Source organism: Leguminivora glycinivorella, chromosome 17 (genome assembly GCF_023078275.1).
Source record: "Leguminivora glycinivorella isolate SPB_JAAS2020 chromosome 17, LegGlyc_1.1, whole genome shotgun sequence".
NCBI classification, from domain to species: domain Eukaryota; kingdom Metazoa; phylum Arthropoda; class Insecta; order Lepidoptera; family Tortricidae; genus Leguminivora; species Leguminivora glycinivorella.
In genome coordinates, this window is record NC_062987.1 from 18,027,772 (window position 1) to 18,048,692 (window position 20,921).

Consider the following 20,921-nt stretch of genomic DNA (forward strand, 5'->3'; position numbering starts at 1 on the left):
ATGGGGTTGCCGGCCGAAGACATATAGACGAGCCGAGCGGATAGGTCTGAGGCGGGCAACCCCATTTCCCGCCGAGGTATGTATAGTGCTTTTCTCAAACATGGTATGAAATAAATAAAGTCTACTGAAAATAGTAACTTTGGATGGCTGTATCTCCTAAACGGTGCGTCGTAGCGCAAAAATAATCGAATTTTCGTTCCCCTTTAATAGCCCGTATACGCCTATAAAAAAACAAAAAATTAAAAAAAAACGAAAACATTTTTTTTGTATGAAAACGCACCCAAAATCAAATATTGTCTAGGGCCCGTACCAGTTGCAGTCGGCACGTCTATAAAGCCCCTTATAGGTTTTTTTTAATTGGCTAAATACCTGGATGTTATGTCACAATTATCTGTGTTTGGAAATTAAAAACCGGCCAAGAGCGTGTCGGGCCACGCTCAGTGTAGGGTTCCGTAGTTTTTCGTATTTTTCTCAAAAACTACTGAACCTATCAAGTTCAAAATAATTTTCCTAGAAAGTCTTTACAAAATTCTACTTTGGTGATTATTTTCATATTTTTTAAACATATGGTTCAAAAGTTAGAGGGGGGGGGGACGCACTTTTTTTCCCTTTAGGAGCGATTATTTCCAAAAATATTAATATTATCAAAAAACGATCTTAGTAAACCCTTATTCATTTTTAAATACCTATCCAACAATATATCACATGTTGGGGTTGAAATGAAAAAAAAATATCAGCCCCCACTTTGCATGTAGGGGGGGGGGTACCCTAATAAAACATTTTTTTCCATTTTTTATTTTTGCACTTTGTTGGCGTGATTGATATACATATTGGTACCAAATTTCAGCTTTCTAGTGCTTACGGTTACTGAGATTATCCGCGGACGGACGGACGGACGGACGGACGGACGGACGGACAGACAGACATGGCGAAACTATAAGGGTTCCTAGTTGACTACGGAACCCTAAAAAGAAGACTTTGCCGGCCTTGACCTGCAAGGTTTGTATGAAATTCCATTATCTATCAATCGTCCTAGCCGCACCTGCAACGTCATACTTCGCTGCCAATTATAAGGCACATAACATCAATATTTCATACCATGTTTGAGAAAATAAATATAGAGAAGAATAAGCCTTTACCGACAATTCAAAAACGAATCATCACGGTAAGCTCAAGAAGGCTTGTGTTGCCGGTACTCAGACAACGATAATTATCTAAATATATAAAAGAAGAAGCTGACTGACTGACTGACTGACTGACTGACTGACTGACTGACTGACTGACTGACATATCAACGCACAGCCGAAACCGCTGGTCCTAGAGATTTCAAATTTGGCACGTAGGTTCCCTATATAGTGTAGAGGAGCACTAAGAAAGGATTTTCCAAAATTCACCTCCTAAGGAGGTCAAATGGGGTTCAAAGTTTGTATGGGGAAACAAGATTAGTTTGACTAATTTATTCGAAACTTCACAGGAAGATTCCTTAAGACATATGACTGAATACGTGTTTCAGGTTTTTTGAAAATTTAACCCCTAAAAGGGTGAAAAGGGGGTGATAAAGTCAAAAAATCAATATGGGTATCGTTTTTATGGTTTATCGGGTCGCTGATCACGATAAATACAACGTTTTTAAAATCTAACGAGGCGGAAGTGAAATACCTTCTCCCCTGTAGTGGTGCAATGGGGTTTAAATATCAAAAAAATATATAAAAGAGGATATTGACTGACTGACCGACATATCAACGCACAGCCGAAACCGCTGGTCCTAGAGACGTCAAATTTGTCAAGTAGGTTCCTTATATAGTGTAGAGGAGCACTAAGAAAGAATTTTCCAAAATTCACTTCCTAAGGGGGTCAAATGGGGGTTCAAAGTTTGTATGGGGAAACAAGATTAGTTTGACTATTTTATTCGAAACTTCACAGGAAGATTCCTTAAGACATATGGCTGACTACTGGGGACGCTATTGCTATGTCTTGTATGGGAACCCTGCATTTTATGATTAAGCACTGAGACTTGGCACAGTTGTTCATTGGGTGGCCCTGAGTAGATAAAGATCGGGAGGCATCGAGAGCCCCCCTTAATTTAGGAGGGAGGAGGGGGGGAAGGCTGGCGCCTCCGCGCTTCCATTGAAACCATATTTCTCAAAAACTATACAAAATAGGGCATGTGACATATCATTTTTGGATAAATGAAGGACGAAGAATTCATTTTTGGAACAAAAAAAATGTATTTTAGAACAAAAATACAAAATAAAATGGGAAAAATCTGAAAATGAGATTTTTTTTTATACATATTATTGCACATTTTATGAAAACTGTAATGGTTTTTTCTAAATAAAAAATATTATTTAATAGCTATATTTATCTAGTTTTAGAAAATGTATAATTTGTTATAGAAATATATTATACGACGAGTGATAAAAAATAATTTACATCGCCCGATAGGGTGATACGAATGCTCACTTCAATAAGTTTTGTCAATGATTTCGGGTATAATCACTATTTTTAACACACGAAAGCCGTAATCATTGTATTTTATGGCTATTTTAGTGATTAATGTACTTAAAATAAAAAAAAAATACAAAAAAAAAATTAAATGTGGTAACTTTTTTATAACATTATCCTATTTTGTTCTTTCTATACAATATATACCTAAAAGCAATAAATATGAATGAAAAGCCACATTTATGTAGTTTATAAAAATATATAGTTTGTTATATAAATACATTACGAAACGCGAGATAAAAAATAATAAAAGTGACGTGGCACGGCGATCGTGATGTACGGTACGGGTCAGCTTGTATGATTCGATGAGGTGAGGTAAAGGTACTCAAAGCTCTCAAAAAGTGTAGTTATTTAGAGTACTTTTATATATACAACATACTCCTATATAGTCTGAATTTAACTATTTATATTACATGAAATGAGCGATTGATATGATAGATCAGATATATACATCTGATCCTAATACATCTTGTGAAATAGTAGTTATCTATATGATTTGCATAATTTATGGATAATTCTTACTTGACATATTTATTATTCCAGGGGGCCGATTTTTGAGTCTCACGGCGTTCGAATTCAGAAAATTGTCACTGAAAATAATAGGCAATTCACCGTTTTCAACCGGTATTTTAGTGACAGTGAGACTCAAAAATCGGCCCCCAGATCTGCGTCCTGTACTTTGGTTAACGAGTGCCGAAAATAGTTATTAACCAAAAAAGACCGCCAAATTAACAGCATTTCACCGGTATATCAAGGTATCCATTTATGGGGTCAACTAAGTAAACCCAATTCAAAATTTGCCATTATTTGCTACTTGTGGCTGGACGAAAGTCTGTAACAATTGGGATTTGGGAGCCTACTTGCCCGCAACGTTGCCTGTTGCTGCAGAAACATGCCTCGAAATTGTCGGATGCAGCTGTAAAAAACAGTGCCGCGTAAGGTGCAATCGTAAAAAAAGACTTTTAAATTAAATGTGCGGAACTGATGTGCTTATGCAGTGGATGTTGTGATATATACATAATTAAATTCAGACTATTCATGTTGTTTTATTGAATAACTCAAAATAGCTACACTTTTTGAGAGCCTTGAGTACTAGTCCCGATACACATGTTTTCGTCTAGTCAGACCATTTTTTGAGGTTCTCCTTTGTACAAAAGCAATGTCTTAGTTCAAAAATCATTAATGTTTAATGCTAATACGAATCTAGTTTATTTTTTATGGCACTATTGCGCAATAACTAACTATCATTGATACTGAAAGGAAGAATATGACGATTTTTATTTTATCTTTTATGGATGGGTAAAACCGATTTAAGGGGGCCCAAAGGAAGTAACTAAATTCTGCTAGTAAACTAAAAAATCTTCAAGCCTATACATGCAGAACTGCTTTAGGAGTGGAGAAAGTGATTAAGACATTTTTTTTGCAATATAAGTCACATGCAATTTTATTTTACAATCAAAATAATCTATATTATAGGACTTTTACAATTTTCTGTACTGGGTCGTGATATACCTACATGTGTAAACGTTATTAGAATAAGTATATTTCTGTATTACTAGACGAACTCCACTGCATAGCGGGTAGTACCTTTACCTCACCTCATCGAATAATGCAAGCTGACCCGTACATAAAAATTTTCATTTTCATTATTTTTTATCTCGCGTTTCGTAATATATTTATATAACAAAATATATATTTTTATAAACTGCATAAATGTGGCTTTTTATTGATATTTATTGCTTTTAGATATATATTGTGTAGAAAGAACAAAATAGGATAATGTTTAAAAAATTATCACATTTTTAATATTTTTTAAAATTTTTGTATTTTTTTATTTTAAGTACATTAATCACTAAAATAGCCATAAACTACAATGATTACGGCTTTCGTGTGTTAAAAATAGTGATTATACCTGAAATCATTGACAAAACTTATTGAAATGAGCATTCAAATCACCCTATCGGGCGATGTAAATTATTTTTTATCACTCGTCCTATAATATATTTCCATAACAAATTATACATTTTCTAAAACTAGATAAATATAGCTATTAAATAATATTTTTAATTTAGAAAAAACCATTACAGTTTTCATAAAATGTGCAATAATATGTATAAAAAAAAATCTCATTTTCAGATTTTCCCATTTTATTTTGTATTTTTGTTCTAAAATACATTTTTTTTGTTCCAAAAATGAATTCCTCATCCTTCATTTATCCGAAAATGATATATCGCATGCCCTATTTTGTATAGTTTTAGAGAAATATGGTTTCAAAGGAAGCGCGGCGGCGCCAGCCTTCCCCCCTCTTCCCTCCTAAATTAAGGGGGGCTCTCAATGCCTCCCGATCTTTATCTACTCAGGGCCACCCAAGGAACAACCTGTGCCAAGTCTCAGTGCTTAATCATAAAATGCAGGGTGTTGTGCAATAGCGTCCCCAGTAGACTACGTGTTTCAGGTTTTTTGAAAATTTAACCCCTAAAAGGGTGAAAAGGGGGTGATAAAGTCAAAAAATCAATATGGGTATCGTTTTTATGGTTTATCGGGTCGCTGATCACGATAAACACAACGTTTTTAAAATCTAACGAGGCGGAAGTGAAATACCTTCTCCCCTGTTGTGGTGCAATGGGGTTTAAATATATAAAAGAAGATATTGACTGACTGATTGACATATCAACACACAGCCGAAACTTTTGGTCCTAGAGATTTCAAATTTGGCACAAAGGTTCCTTATATGGCGTAGAGGAGCACTAAGAAAGGATTTTTCAAAATTCTCCTCTTAAAAGGGTGAAATGGGGGTTCAAAGTTTGTATGGGGAAACAAGATTAGTTTGACTATTTTATTCGAAACTTCACAGGAGGATTTCTAAAGAAATTTGACCCCTAAAGGGGTGCAAAGGGGTAAAGTCAAAAGCACAATATGGGTATCGTTTTTATGGTTTATCGGGTCGCTGATCACGATAAATACAACGATTTTAAAATTTAATGAGGTGGAAAAGAAATATTCTCCCCTGTTGTTGTGCAATGAGGTTAAAATATCCAAAATAGCCATAAGTATAGCTTTAGTTTTTATCTTTACTTCTGGTTCAAGAGATTTCAAATTAACACGGAAGTTCCTTAGAGGAGCACTAAGAAAGGATTTTTTATAGTTCACCTCCTAGCATGATAATTTGACAGGGACAGGGACAGGGACAGGGACAGGGACAGGGACAGGGACAGGGACAGGGACGGAACGGGATAGGGTTAGGGATAGGGATAGGGATAGGGATAGAAATAGGGGACGGGGACGGGGATAAAATGCAGGTGGCTCAGTGGGAAGGTATTAGTAAGTAGGCGAGTATCCTGCATCCGTAATAACTATTACATTCAATGTGCTGTAAGAAGATCGTTGTTTGCTTGCCTTTTATATGTTTACGTTTGCAATAAGTATAAGCAAAATGGAAAAAATTGTAAGCGATAATGCAAGGAAGTACTTTCTACCCTACCGACCATAGCGTCGAGATACTGGCTATGTGGGTTGTATGAAGTTTCCCCAGTATAAATATTTAAATAGGTAAAATACATACATATTCGTACCTACTACCTACGCTGTGGTCGCTTTGTAACAATTCTACAATCATTGCAAGAATTTATTTTAAAGCAATAGTAATATGTGTAAGGTACAGTCAGCCAAAACCGGACCGTACAGCAAATAGATCAGTTACAATGGCCCTCCAGTCGAGAATTGCCCCGCTTTACCTTAATCGAAATAATCGCGGACATCTGTACCTACAAAGAAACCTACGGATCCAAATGAAAATCTTATTTTTTGTAAACGTTTCAATAAGAATACTTTTATTACGCGGGCGAAGCCGCGGGTAAAAGCTAGTATGGAATATACAAATATATAAATAGAAAACATCCATGACTCAGGAACAAATAGCTGTGCTCATCACACAAATAGATGCCCTTACCGAGATTCGAACCCGGGACCGCGGCTTAGCACGCGGGGTCACTACCCGCTAGGCCAGACCGGTCGCCATTGTATTCACTACATGTACAAATAAGATAATTCCTCCATTTTTGACAACCCTAAAAACACCCCGAACCGCAGTCAAACTTCGGGTACAAACCCGGAAGTGGCCTTTCCGAACGGTAGTACTTTTAATACTTAATTATTACTTATTCTGTGCCTATACAGGGTGTAAACCTAATACGGGCGAACCTCTTAACGGTGGTGAGTATAGGACGTATAAAATGTAATTAGATAACTTTTACTTAAAATTGAAATATTTTTTTTATCCATACAAATTAATTCGGCCCGCAACGTAATGCAAACACACTCCCGTTAAACGCTCGTTGACAGTTGTCATTGATTGTCATCGCAACCACGTTTACAGTACATTGCTGCTGAGATTTTTTTCAAAAATTCATTATGGGGTTAAAATTAAGAGTAAATCAAAAACACACACAAAACTCTTAATTAATGATAACAATATTGAATTATACGCCTGGTTTCATTTATCGCCCTTATTACGTTTACGCGCTGTAGTGTAGTACTATGTGAGGTGTGCAATAAAGAGTATTGTATTGTATAGTGAAGGTTACTTACTTCATGGCTTCATAGTCGATGTTCTCATCAGTCGGCTTGACGAAGCAGTAAGGTCTGATGGTGGAAGGCACCTGGTTCTCAATCCACTCTTCACTGGCTTCTATACTGTCCCACATTATCAGGCCTGGTGACAAAATGCACATGCAATTAGAAAAATATTCCCATAAAATAAGCTAAAGTAGTACATTACGATACAAATGCGGATAAGAGGAAGTTCGAAGCGAGTGGCGTAAAATTAAAACATGAGTTACGAATTTCCTTTTCGCACGGGTATCGTACGACGTTTTTCAGTACAGACAGACGGCCCGCTGAAGTTTCTAAGATGAGGCCATGGGCTGAGATCACGCCAGAGGCAGATCATAGAGGATAAGCAACGTATTGCTCCCGTATATAAAGATTCTACGTCGACATTCCATTAGCGCGATGTAGGAAACGCGCTGATCCGTTCAGCGACATCTAGCGAACGATTTTGTCAACTTACCTCTAGCGATGATCCTCAACATGAGCAGATCAGGGCGTACAAAATCCAGTAGATACGCAGTAGTGGGCGGCGCTAGCCAGCCAGCAATAGGCTTCATTATTTGAGCGCAGGTAGATGAGGCCCAGAGCAAGCGTGGCGCCGGGTGACGTCACGTCGAGATTCACACCCCCGCCGGAACGGATGGACGAGCTTTGCTTGAATTTGTCACGTTGGGCGCCTGAAAAAACGTTACAAGAATTGGCAAAGAGCTAGCGACGAATTCAGTTAACCAGTATATAATATGTACTTAATTTTAAAGCTAGCTTGTATTTAAGTCACACTTTTAATGGCGATCCAATGCAGATTTAGGGCCAGTTGCACCAAACCGTCTGACACCGTTAAAGCGTTAAATTTTATTGTATGGGAAGTTCGATAGACATCTGCTGTGTGACGATGATGTGTCTGTCAAATGCGGTTGATGCAACTGGCCCTTAGACCTGATATACCAGTAAGTTTAGAATGAGAAGAGAACCGGCTTGGATATCCCTAAAAATTGATTGGCTTACTCAGTGTTGACTTATTCCTCCGCTAGGTAGCGCTGAATGGAGAAAGGTTATTTCTACATCGCGCTAGCGATGTGTCGACGTAGTTAACATACCTGGCTTGGTAACCCGTTCCCCGCCAAGCATGTAAGTTCGTAACGCAGTGGCATGTTGTGGTTACGCGTCTTTGCCGGCTCGTACATAGACTAGTCACAGAGCTACTTCTTCTGCCGCTAGGTGGCGCTGTACAGACAGAGGTGATTCCTACATCGCGCTATTGATGTGTCAACGTAGACAACATACCTGGCTTGGTAACCCGTTCCCCACCAAGCATGTAAGTCCGTAAAGCAGTCGCGTATTGTGGTTGCGCGTCTCTGCCGGCTCGTACACAGACTAGTCACAGAGCTGACTTATTCTGCCGCTAGGTGTCGCTGTACAGACAGAGGTGATTCCTACATCTAAGGATATGTGTAAACGTAAACAACATACCTGGCTTGGTAACTCGTTCCCCACCAAGCATGTAAGTTCGTAAGGAGGTAGCGTGCTGTGGTTGCACGTCTTTGCCGGCTCGTACACAGACTAGTTACAGAGCTACTTCTTCTGCCGCTAGGTGTCGCTGACAGAGGTAATTCCTACATCGCGCTATCGATGTGTCAACGTAGACAACATACCTGGCTTGCTAACCCGTTCCCCACCAAGCATGTACGTCCGTAAAGCAGTCGCGTATTGTGGTTGCGCATCTCTGCCGGCTCGTACAAAGACTAGTCACAGAGCCGACTTATTCTGCCGCTAGGTGGCGCTGTACAAACAGAGGTGATTCCTACATCGCGCTATCGATGTGTCAACGTAGACAACATACCTGGCTTGGTAACCCGTTCCCCGCCGAGCATGTAAGTCCGTAACGCAGTGGCGTGTTGTGTTTGCGCGTCTTTGCCGGCTCGTACACAGACTAGTCACAGAGCTGACTTATTCTGCCGCTAGGTGTCGCTGTACAGACAGAGGTGATTCCTACATCGCGCTATTGATGTGTCAACGTAGACAACATACCTGGCTTGGTGACTCGTTCCCCACCAAGCATGTACGTCCGTAAAGCTGTCGCGTGCTGTGGTTGCGCGTCTTTACCGGCTCGAACGCAGACTAGGCCGAGAGCTAGCCCGCTGCGAGAGCGTAGCCCTCGCGTTCGGCGCAGGATTCTGGCTCGGGCCCTGGTGGCTTGCCTGTTAATATTAAATTAAAATCAATGTGTTGTTTATGACATATCGTCACTACTTTAAAAAAAAACTCGTATCTTCGTCTGTCAATGAAAAGAAAATTGTAGTAAGTATGTATGGAATGCATATAGACTTACTGCGTTTTAACTTTGAGGAGCAGCGTGAGATACGAGATTTTTTCAAAGTAGTGACGATATACCATATATCGGTGTAAAAGACTTCAAACTCCGACTGTATGATAATTTACACTCCTTTATAGACGATCTCGTAGACTTTTGTGAAAAAATCGAAAATCGACGCAAATGCTAAGATATGATGAAAATTAATTGGTAATCTAACAGCATTACTGATAACAAATAAGTATGTTGCGACCTTTAGTACACTAGTACCAATACTAGGCCCCGTAGCCGAAACGAAAACGAAACGCCGCGAAAGGTAGTCTGGCTCTGTCGCGCCAGTACGCAAGAGCGATAGAGATAGATGTCTACGAGCGTTTCGTTTCGTGAGCGTTGGTGCCTTTTGGCTACGTACCCTGTAATGCTGATACTTTTATTACGTGTAAGATGTTTATATACTTTTTCTAAAAACGTAACAAATTCTAATAACAAGACTTATGCCACAATCGTTGAGAAACGTGACGAAATATACAATGAGTCGGTTTTGTTCGAGATATCGGCTCACATTATATTTAACCTTAGCAGCAGTGACTCTAACGGCTCAGCCACGACATTGGTCTAAGCGCAACAGCGGTGAGCGGCGGCCATACATCGGAGCGAGACACAGCGATGGGACTTTTCATTCGCACGTATGGCTGCCGCTCACCGCCGTCGCGCTTAGACCAATGTCGTGGCCAGGCCGTAAACCAATGAACATAAATTTTTTAATGAATGATACGTACCAATTTCCAACAATAGAACTTGTGCCAAATGAGCGTGTTGTGTTCCTTGGTACACCAGACCTAGTCCCAGTAATGCTGATACTAATATTCCGTGCTGTATGTCGAGTTCGACGTGAGTTGGTGGTAGTAACGCTTCAAGGTGGATACTCATCATCTTTGTGGCTTGGAGGTCCATGGTGCCTGAGGACAAAGTATTGTAGATATTTATTTTTCTTTAATAATTAGAATTACTTTTTAACCGTCGCCTCATATCTCAAGAAGGACGGTTATCAAGTCGTCTGTATGTTTTTTTATTTTTTATGTTTGTTCCTCGATATCTCCGTCGTTCCTGGACCGATTTTGAAAATTTTTTTTTTGATTGAATGTATATACATACAGATTGGTCCCATTTTTCTCAGAACCCAGTTCTGATGATGGGATCCTGGAGAAATCGAGGGAACTCCTCAAATCTGAAAGGCATACATATGGTGATTTTTGTGTTAATAAAGGAACAGCATGCATTTAGGTACGGAACAGTGTCATTTGGTGCAGTGGAACTGCTGATGATGGCCAGAACGGAACTCTTCAAATCTGAACGGCACGCTTATAGTGACTTGGGTATTTTTATACGAACAGCATGCACTTTCGTACAGAACAGTGACATTTGGTGCAGTGGAATTTCTGATGATGGTCAGAACCGAACTCCTCAAATCTGAACGGCACGCTTATAGTGACTTTGGTATTTTTATAAGAACAGCATGCACTTTCGTCCAGAACAGTGACATTTGGTGCAGTGGAACTGCTGATGATGGCCAGAACCAAACTCCTCAAATCTGAACGGCACGCTTATAGTGACTTTGCCATTTTTATAAGAACAGCATGCACTTTCGTCCAGAACAGTGACATTTGGTGCAGTGGAATTTCTGATGATGGTCAGAACCGAACTCCTCAAATCTGAACGGCACGCTTATAGTGACTTTGGTATTTTTATAAGAACATCATGCACTTTCGTTCAGAACAGTGACATTTGGTGCAGTGGAACTGCTGATGATGGCCAGAACCAAACTCCTCAAATCTGAACGGCACGCTTATAGTGACTTTGCCATTTTTATAAGAACAGCATCACTTTCATCCAGAACAGTGACATTTGGTGCAGTGGAATTTCTGATGATGGTCAGAACCGAACTCCTCAAATCTGAACGGCATACTTATAGTGACTTTGGTATTTTTATAAGAACAGCATGCACTTTCGTCCAGAACAGTGACATTTGGTGCAGTGGAACTGCTGATGATGGCCAGAACCAAACTCCTCAAACCTGAACGGCACACTCATAGTGACTTTGGTATTTTTGTAAGAAAAGCATGCATTTAAGTTCAGAACAGTGACATTTATTTAGTTATGTTTGTTAAGCATATGTTTTGAAGTCAAAGTTTGTCAAGCTTCGATTTCTTATAATATAATCGGATTCATGAGGAATTGAGGAAACTCCTCAAACCTTAACGTTATACGTATATTAATTTGTGTTTCTATCTAATAATTAAAGCATTAAAAGCAGTTTTAAAAAATACTTACACATTTCTACATAATCCAACATTCGCAAGTAGCTTTCACCAGAACCCGAAAGGCGACGGTTTTTTTTTTCTTAAAAATTATTATATAGCTACTTTTCAAGTCTTTTGTTATTAAGTTATAATATTTCTATCTATTTATATTTAATATGTACCTTTAAACGAGCAATTCTTGTATACGTATTTATTTTTTATTTATTAAAGGCCACGTCGGCAGACTCGATATTGGGCATTGTATTGATAAGCAAATTAAGAAATTAAGAATTTAAGACTATTTAAGCATGTTACATATGTTATTTTAGACATTATAGATCTATGGCACTGGTCCCACCGCGAGCTAGTGAGCTATGAGCTATCGGCTATAAAAACGAACAAAAGATAATCACTCCCGTGTAAATAAAAGAGACACGGCGATGTTTATAATTACTCGCCCAGCGGTGAGCTATCAAAATCGCCGCGTCTCTTATATTTGCATGGGAGTGCTTATTTTTTGTTCGTCTTTATAGCCGATAGCTCATAGCTTATTCAAGGGTAAGGTTAAGGTTAGGTATTTTCTCCAAGGTTAGCTGGAAGAGATCCCTTATAGGGGTAAGCTCGCCTTTGTATCTCTATTCCTACAAATCCATACTAATATTATAAATGCGAAAGTAACTCTGTCTGTCTGTCTGTCTGTCTGTCTGTCTGTTACGCTTTCCCGCTTAAACCACGCAACCGATTTTGATGAAATTTGGAACAGACAATCTTTAGACCCTGAGACAGAACATAGGCTACTTTTTATTTCGAAAAAAAGGGATGAAGGGGTTGAAAAAGAGGTTGAAAGTTTGTATGGGATTTCTTAATTTTAAATGATAAAACCATGAAACTTTATATTTTAGCACTTGATAAGAAATCATTAAACATATATTTAAAGTCACATACAGGTCGAACGCGATTAATTAACATTATTTTTACCTTTAAAATAAACATGGTGGGAAATAAACATTAACTAAAAGCGGGTAGATTATATTTATTTGTCTACCCCGAACATTTATATAAATTAATATCGGGTAGTTTTGTGTTGTTTACATCTCCGGTGACATTTTGCTGGGACGTCAGTCTTCCGCGACCACGGCCAGTGCAACCTGGCCGAAACGTTGGGAAAAAAGGTAAAAATAATGTTAATTAATCGCGTTCGACCTGTATGTGACTTTAAATATGTGTACAAAGCGCGAGAACTTAAAGTGTTATATCATTAAACATCTTGATAAGGGATAGGGATAGCGATAGGGATAGCGATAGGGATAGCGATAGGGATAGCGATAGGTATAGCGATAGCGATAGCGTTAGCGATAGCGATAGCGATAGCGATACGGATACGGATAATATGGGTATCGTTAGAGGGATACGGATAATCGGTCGGCGGCCTCTTACAATCAATGTGCTCTAAGACGATCGTTGTTTGCTTGCTTGAAGATTACGTTTGCGATAAGTATAAGCAAAATGTAAAAAATTGTAAGGGATAATAGAAAAAAGTACTTTTTACCCACCGATCATAGTGTCTAAATACGGGCCATGTGGGATGTTTATAAAGGTTTCTCCAGCGTATATAGAATTACCTACGCTGTGGTCGATGTGTAATATTTCTACAATCATTGCAAGCAAAAGTATTATGTGCAATCGAAATAATCGCAGATAAATATACCTACAGAGAAACCTACGGTCCCTACGGATCCAAATGAAAATCTTAATGAATACTTTTATTACGCGGGCGAAGCCGCGGGTAAAAGCTAGTTGTATATAAACTGTTGTACACAATAAAGTGATTACTACTACTACTACTACTACTTATTAGCTCGCGGTGGGACCAGTGCCTATACTCCAATCCTGTTGTTTATATTTACATCACACATTACATGGCGACCCCGTCAGTATCCTTGCACTGTACTGGCGGCGCGCTGTGCCAGACAGGCGTAGCACACACTACATATACTTTTGTGACCTTCTCTCGTCTGGTGTTATGCTAACGAGTGCTGCCGGGTTAAAACTGAGGGCCTATGATATACAGATGAGGAGTGCTTTTCGAAAGGACTTATTTCTATAAGTCAACAGTTATTTTTATCTATGTCTTCCTAGAGAAATAACCCATGTTGGTATAGAAATAAGTCCTTTTGAAAAGACATTCCTCAGATAGAAACTCACCTCTGTAAGTAGCAGCGATGCCTAGAAGAAGCCCGACGCTGATCATTTCGTTGCAGCGGACGAGGTATTCGTACATGTTCATGAAGGGCATGTCTTTCAGGTGCCCGTTCAGCCCTAACGCCATGAGGAAGCCGGCGTGCTCTGTTGACATTTCTTGGGTGCCCTGAAAAAAAAAAAAAGATGTTGTCGAAAAAATGTGACGAACGTTTATACTTTTCATATTTATTTTTTCATGAGGATAATTTATATAGGATTTGTCACCAATTAAATACTATCATAACTACACTAATGACGCCTAGAATTTTTTTTTCAAAATGTGCATTGACGTTATATCATGATATTAAAATAAAGAAGCATGTTATTTGTTGTTGTAAAAATTTACCCTAGGTTTATTATAGACGACCCAACTGGAATCAATGCTAGTCCCGGTCATGGGCACGAGCGCCAGCCCCGCGGCGACGCCGTTGTGGAAGTTGGGCCACAGCAGCGTGTGAGGGGCGACAGGCAGTGCCATAGTCCTTGTGCTAATAGCGAAGAGATGCTTCTCCTGCTCCTCGATAAAATCGTGGTCTGAGACTTCTGGCCGCTGCGTCAAGTCTATGGTCACAGGTATAGAAGATTGCAGCAGGTTGAATACTTCTGCCATTCTGTGTAAACAAATATGTTATGATAAAAAATGTTATTAAAATATGTTATTGGGAGACACAATTATTTTTATTTACAATTCATTATGTAATTTGACGATCATGATGAGAAGATAAACATAATTTTGACATGTAGGAAATTTAAAGTGTAAATTTTATCATGAAATAAAGAAATCTGAATCTAAATACCTTATGGTGTTATAAACGACTTAATAACTGTATAACCCTGCTAAACATCATTTCAGAAAAAAATGCTAAAATAATATTTGGACTTATCGTTCACCTGTAAATACAGGCTGGTTTAAAATTAATTAACCATAATCAAAAGGGTAAACAAGTAATAATGGATTTTATGCTTTTCGCTTTTTGGTGAATGTTAAAACCTTCAAAACCCTGACCGTTAAACCCGATTCACCCGGTAAACTGACACTTGCTTATTAGAAGTTCGATTTAATACAATACAAATATTCTTTATTGCTCACCAACATAACAAGATGAGATGACATTTAAAAAAAATAAGCACATAACTTTAATTAACTATGGTAGACAACAGGCGGTCTTATCGCAATAGAGCAATCTCTTCTAGACAACCTAGTGACTCCAAATACTTTTAAGTAAAGCAAAAACACTCAAAATAAAGTTTGACTTTAAACCAATGCCGAAATTAGGTAAATGTTCCGTAGAAAACATACCTGTGGTCCCTAGGATACAGTAAGCTCAGCAGCTTAGTATTAAGATGCTCCATTCCCGTATTTGTGTCACTGTCTTCATTCTTCGACTGAGGCTCCTCTGAGGGCGCACTGTTTAAGGAGTATGCTGTCTCTTTCTCTAGGACCTCCAGAGCGAGAGCTGTAAAGGATTATAAATGTTTACATAGCATACTCAAACACATCTTTCTACTAAACGAGAGAAAGCACGAAGTTGAATATTTGTGGCCGCTTATTTACTGGCCAAGGTGCGTGTATAATTTTTCTGTTCGACGGAACCGGGAAACTGTAACTTTGTTTAGCGCAGCGGCCTGAAACTTGACGCTTTCCGATCGTAGGACACAAATTTGAAATTTTGAGAGTTGAACATTATTCCGAAATAAATGGCTTCCGTCTGCAGTTTTTTATGATCGACTGACGACAAATAAGAATGTTGCCACAGGACTAGGTTGACATAGAATGCCTTTCGGGTTCAAAAATGCTCCTACATTCTAAAAGGCTTTTGCCTTTCAAGGTCAGCGTAAGAGGTAATACAGTACTCACACTCCATGTGCGCACTCTCAGTAGCACTAGTAACGCGGGGGAAGGCTGACTATAAAGTTTTTTTTACTGAAAAACTTGAATTACAACTTAAGGTCGATTCCAATTTGATAGAATGCCCTTCGGGCTCAAAAACGCCCCATATACTCTGAGAATCTGTCTAGCTCTATAGTTGGACCTATTAGAGCAGCAAGGGAGGTAGGGAGGCTAGCGTTTTGTCTATACTAAATATATCGCCCCAAGATGCCGAAAAAATAAATTTTTCTAGTGAAAAACTTGAGTCACTCCTTAAGGTTAATTCCAATTTAATAGAATGCTTTTCGGGCTCACAAATGCCCCTTCTACTCTAAAAATCTGTTTAGCTCTCCAGTTGGACCAACTAGAGCGACAAGGGAGGTAATATACTCTTAACGGGGGAGGCTATAACGTTTTTTTACTGAAAAACTGGAGGTACTTTATTCTCATTAAGGCCAATTCCAATTAAATAGAATGCGTTTTGGGCTCACAAATGCCCCTCCTACATTCTTAAGGCTCATGAATTCACACCTTTCCGGTATTCAAGGAGGTTGTCTAGCTCTCGTAAGAGCGAAAAGGGAGGTAATATACTTACACTCCATGTACTCGTGCTCGGAGGCCAGGTCCAGACTTACAGTACGGGGAGAGGTTGTCTATAAAGTTGGTCTGCTGAAAAACTTGAGGTGCTCCTTAAGCTCCATTCCAATTTCATAGAATGCCTTTTGGGTTCAAAAATGCCCCTTCACCCAGTAAACCTACTGGAGGAAATTCAGCGCAGGAGGTAATACTGACACTCCATGTACTCGTGCTTGTGGCGGTGCTCGGCGGCCAGGTCCTCGCGCATGGCCAGCGCGCACGCGGCGGGAGGCCAGGCGGGGGGAGGGGCGGCCTTGCAGCGCGCGCACACGCTCAGCAGCGCTAGCGCTAATGCGGGGGGCAGGTTGTCTAGGTCGCGGGGGGTTAGGCCTGCAGAAATAGTACATTACATCAGAGGCCGGGAAAATGAGGATTTCCGGCCAAGTGGGTATATACGGCCGAGCGAGCGTGCGAGCGAGGCCGGATAGGGATACGAGGCCGGGAATCCGTTTTCACGCCGAGGCATGTATAGTGCTTTTCTCAAACATGCAATTTAAGCCCATTTTAAGGAACGTAAAGACAATATTTCATTGCATGTTTGAGAAAAGTTTTTTTTTAGAACACATACAGTCATTCATACTTATGATTATGACAAGGGTGCATATAAATATACGCATGCAAACTTACTCTAAAAAGACCTGGAGGTTCATAAAATTCAGAACAGTAAAAATACATAACACAAGCAAAGCTATGCTAAGGTAAGGCTAAGGTTATACATAATACAATACGTATTAAAAAGAGATGGGCCGAATATGAACTTTGGCGAATACGAATATTTTTAAAACGGATGTTAAGATTAAAACTATGACATGATTGATAATGGTTATACATACATACTAATACTACAAGTATGTTCTTATGATTTACTTAGTAGATAACTAAAACTTAGTTAAAACAACTCTGAACTCTTCTCAACTCTTAAACTGCGGTTGTTTTTACATATTTTGACGTACTACATACATACATACAATCACGCCTGTATCCCATAAAGGGGTAGACAGAACACATGAAACTACTAAAGCTTCAGTGCCACTCTTGGCAAATAAGGGGTTGAAAGAAAACGAAACTGTGACATTGCAGTGACAGGTTGCCAGCCTCTCGCCTACGCCACAATTTAACCCATATCCCATAGTCGCCTTCTACGACACCCACGGGAAGAAAGGGGGTGGTGAAATTCTTAACCCGTCACCACACAGGCAACAGGTTTGACGTACTAATATATCTCTTTTTAGTAGTTCCTTAGAAAGCTACTAAAATAGGAACTTATTATACAATGAAATACGTAAGATCTTCATTAGTTATTTATTCGATAAATATTCGGCAATGCAACAGAACTATTTAGCCGAATACGAACATTGAAAAACTTGGCGAATACCAAATATTTACCGAATATTCGGCCCATCTCTAATTAAAATATAAAAGTATGCAAAAGTGGTTGCTACGAAGATCTTTATAAAGCATTTATATAACCTTTATTGCACAACATAAAGTACAAATGGCGAACTTAATGCCTTAAGGCATTCTCTACCAGTCAACCATTGGACCAAACAGAAACTTACAATTGGTGCGGAAAATAACGCAGAAATTCAAGTAGATATAAGTCACTATCTAAATACTATGTATATGCAATTATGCATCAACAATAAAACCCTAATAAAATTTTTTTTCTACTTTTTATTTTTGCACTTTGTCGGCGTGATTGATATACATATTAGTACCAAATTTCAGCTTTCTAGTCCTAACGGTGACAGATTATCCGCGGACGGACGGACGGACAGACAGACATGGCGAAACTAAAAAGGGCATAAGTTTGAGTCCTATCGGAGGTCTCAATTTTTAATTTTTCCTCTAATTATGAGATATTGAACTACCTTTCTCAACCATGGCTAGTACAGCTTGGTAGTGCGTGTTCCCGCGGCGCTGCCGAGGTGTACTGGCCGCCATACTGTCTCGTCGCGATATTGTTTGAACGCCGCAGTTTCGTCCATTGCCCACGATGGATAATATCTAGAACAAGTAAAATCGTTATAAAATGGCCGTAGCAACATTATAACGTACATTATTCATTTATTAATAATGTCGGTTCTGTATGTACATACATTAATTGCAATTCCTACTATGTGTTCAATACTTTGCTGCTTTTGCTGTATTACGGGAATAAATCATATATATAAATCGTATTAAATTCAATTGAAACACAGTCGAATTTAGTTCGGTTACTCCATTTTTTTAACCGACTCCAAAAAAAGAGGAGCTTGGTATACTTTGGACTTTTTCGATAAGATGCTAAGAAAATCGCCAACTAATATAAAAAAAAAAATGGCCTTGAACTTCAGGGGCCCGTTTCTCGAAAGGTGCAAGCCTTGTATTACAAGTGTGTTTCCATTTGCGCGAACTGTCAAATCGTATGGGTTGTCATGGAAACACACTTGTAATACAAGGCTTGTACCTTTCGAGAAACGGGTCCCAGGTCGTATATCCATACGAAGCGAATAGACTCTTCTGAGTTTATTCACGTTAGTACAGTGATTAGTTAGTGAGTGATTTTTGAATTGAATTGAATTGAAAAGACTTACCTCAATTAGATCCTTAGACATCTCATTAACATCCGTCAAATACGGATAGTATCCGACATCCACATCCTTCATCATCGCGTTCAGATAGCTAAATATACTCGGCGGTTCACTATTAAAATAATTCGGCTGAGACAACTTCGTGAAAACGCTCTCAGTAATTTGCGAGTCATCAACATTGTAGTCAATACTGAAGTCTGTCGGGAAATCCAGCCAATAATGATTAACGTAACCATCAAGACGAAGGTCTTTAGCTATTTGATATAAAAATGCTGATAAGGGTTTCAGATCACTGAATAATAAAGTGTTTAACTTTATTTCTTCATATATCAAATGGAAAGCGTATAGAACTTGAACAGTATATTGGAAAAGAACCGCGTTAGTATTGAACTGAGTTTGTTTTTCAGTTTCTTTCTTTTTTAGCCTTCTTTTCGCGTCTCCGGGAGGTAAAGTCATGTTTAATATTGTGGATAATGAGTTCCCAACGGCTTTATGCAGTTTGGAGTTGAGGAGATATTCCCAGTCTTCGGCGGTTCCGTCGCTGGATGTTCTCTGTTTTTTTGTGGCTACCTCTTCTTCGGGTTCGTCGCAATGTGACTGGGAGAGATTTTCGACGTCGTATCCTGTGAAAATTAAACAGGTTATAATTACCATCAAGCGAGCCAAGCAATGAAATAATCACAGATGTCATATATACCATAGATCAAGCAACCGTATCTACTTAGCGTGTCAAATGAACTCAATGAAATCCACTGAGTTGTCAGTCTTTACTCGCAGCTTGCAGCTTTCGGGCGTCAATTTTTGTAAGTTGAAGTCAACCAAAACATAAAAAATGCCTCGTTACGTGATATTCAATTGCAACAACACAAAAATTATAAACAATCAAGAGCCTGAGACATATTTAAAATTACAGGCAAGAATCAACTTCAGTACAAAATTTGACACGCTCGGCCCCTATACAAATATATGAATTTGTTTCTTCTATCTAAATTAAGTTCTGTGGAAATAATAATTTACACACTTTATGTTTTCATTATAATAGAAAAAAAAAATAAAGTTCATCAGAAATCCATACTTATATTATAAATGGGAAAGTGTGTGTACCTGTTTGTTTGTCCGTCTTTCACGGCAAAACGGAGCGACGAATTGACGTGATTTTTTAAGTGGAGATAGTTGAAGGGATGGAGAGTGAAATAGGCTACTTTTTGTCTCTTTCTAACGCGAGCAAGCCGCAGAAAAAGCTAGTTTTATATAAATTAGCCAAGTTAGTATTATGCCTGCAAGACTGGAGGGTTCTGGGTTCCAATTCAAGAAATAAAATAAGAGCATTCATGTGTACAGTGAGCTGATTGCATGCAGAAATTATGAATGAATTCATAAATTCGCCTTTCACTTTCGCAGTGACTGTTATGGACGATACCATGTTATGACTTTTATACATTTTGTACTACCTTCTTGTATTACTTGGGTGGATTTTGTAACATTACCTACTTAATAAACTAGCGGCTAAAATTACCTATGAGCGAGAGCAGAAGGTTGGAGAACATGGACCATTCTTGCTGTGGTGTGAGATCTTGCGTGCCGGGCGCGTTGCGCACGCCGTACCATTTTATAATCACCTGTCGTAAAAACATTAAAGTTATGTATGTAATGTATATAGATTTTTTGACAAATAATCCGTTTTTGGTGTACAAACAGCACAAACGTGAATTTTCAGAAAAATGGCTTTGTCAAGAGGATCTTTGCATTCATTGTGCAGAATAGGCTACTTGCCTCCTAGTCAAATCAGCTTCTTTTTAAACTGTCAAAACGAATTTTAACGAATTGCTAATATCGAATTTATATAAAATCAAATTAAGTGACGTCATGGTCAACTC

General features: G+C 38.8%; 1 protein-coding gene across 1 annotated transcript in view; it reads right to left on the reverse strand.

Annotated features, from left to right (window-relative positions):
- LOC125235120 (anaphase-promoting complex subunit 1) overlaps positions 1 to 20,921 on the reverse strand; it is a 52,815-nt gene that overhangs the window by 22,182 nt on the left and 9,712 nt on the right. Inside the window, 13 exon segments of the mRNA XM_048141556.1 lie at positions 7,093 to 7,216; positions 7,574 to 7,661; positions 7,663 to 7,790; positions 9,142 to 9,252; positions 9,255 to 9,311; positions 10,204 to 10,383; positions 13,930 to 14,092; positions 14,312 to 14,576; positions 15,266 to 15,422; positions 16,628 to 16,801; positions 18,343 to 18,478; positions 19,048 to 19,667; positions 20,561 to 20,663. Coding sequence (XP_047997513.1) covers positions 7,093 to 7,216; positions 7,574 to 7,661; positions 7,663 to 7,790; positions 9,142 to 9,252; positions 9,255 to 9,311; positions 10,204 to 10,383; positions 13,930 to 14,092; positions 14,312 to 14,576; positions 15,266 to 15,422; positions 16,628 to 16,801; positions 18,343 to 18,478; positions 19,048 to 19,667; positions 20,561 to 20,663 — 2,306 coding nt within the window.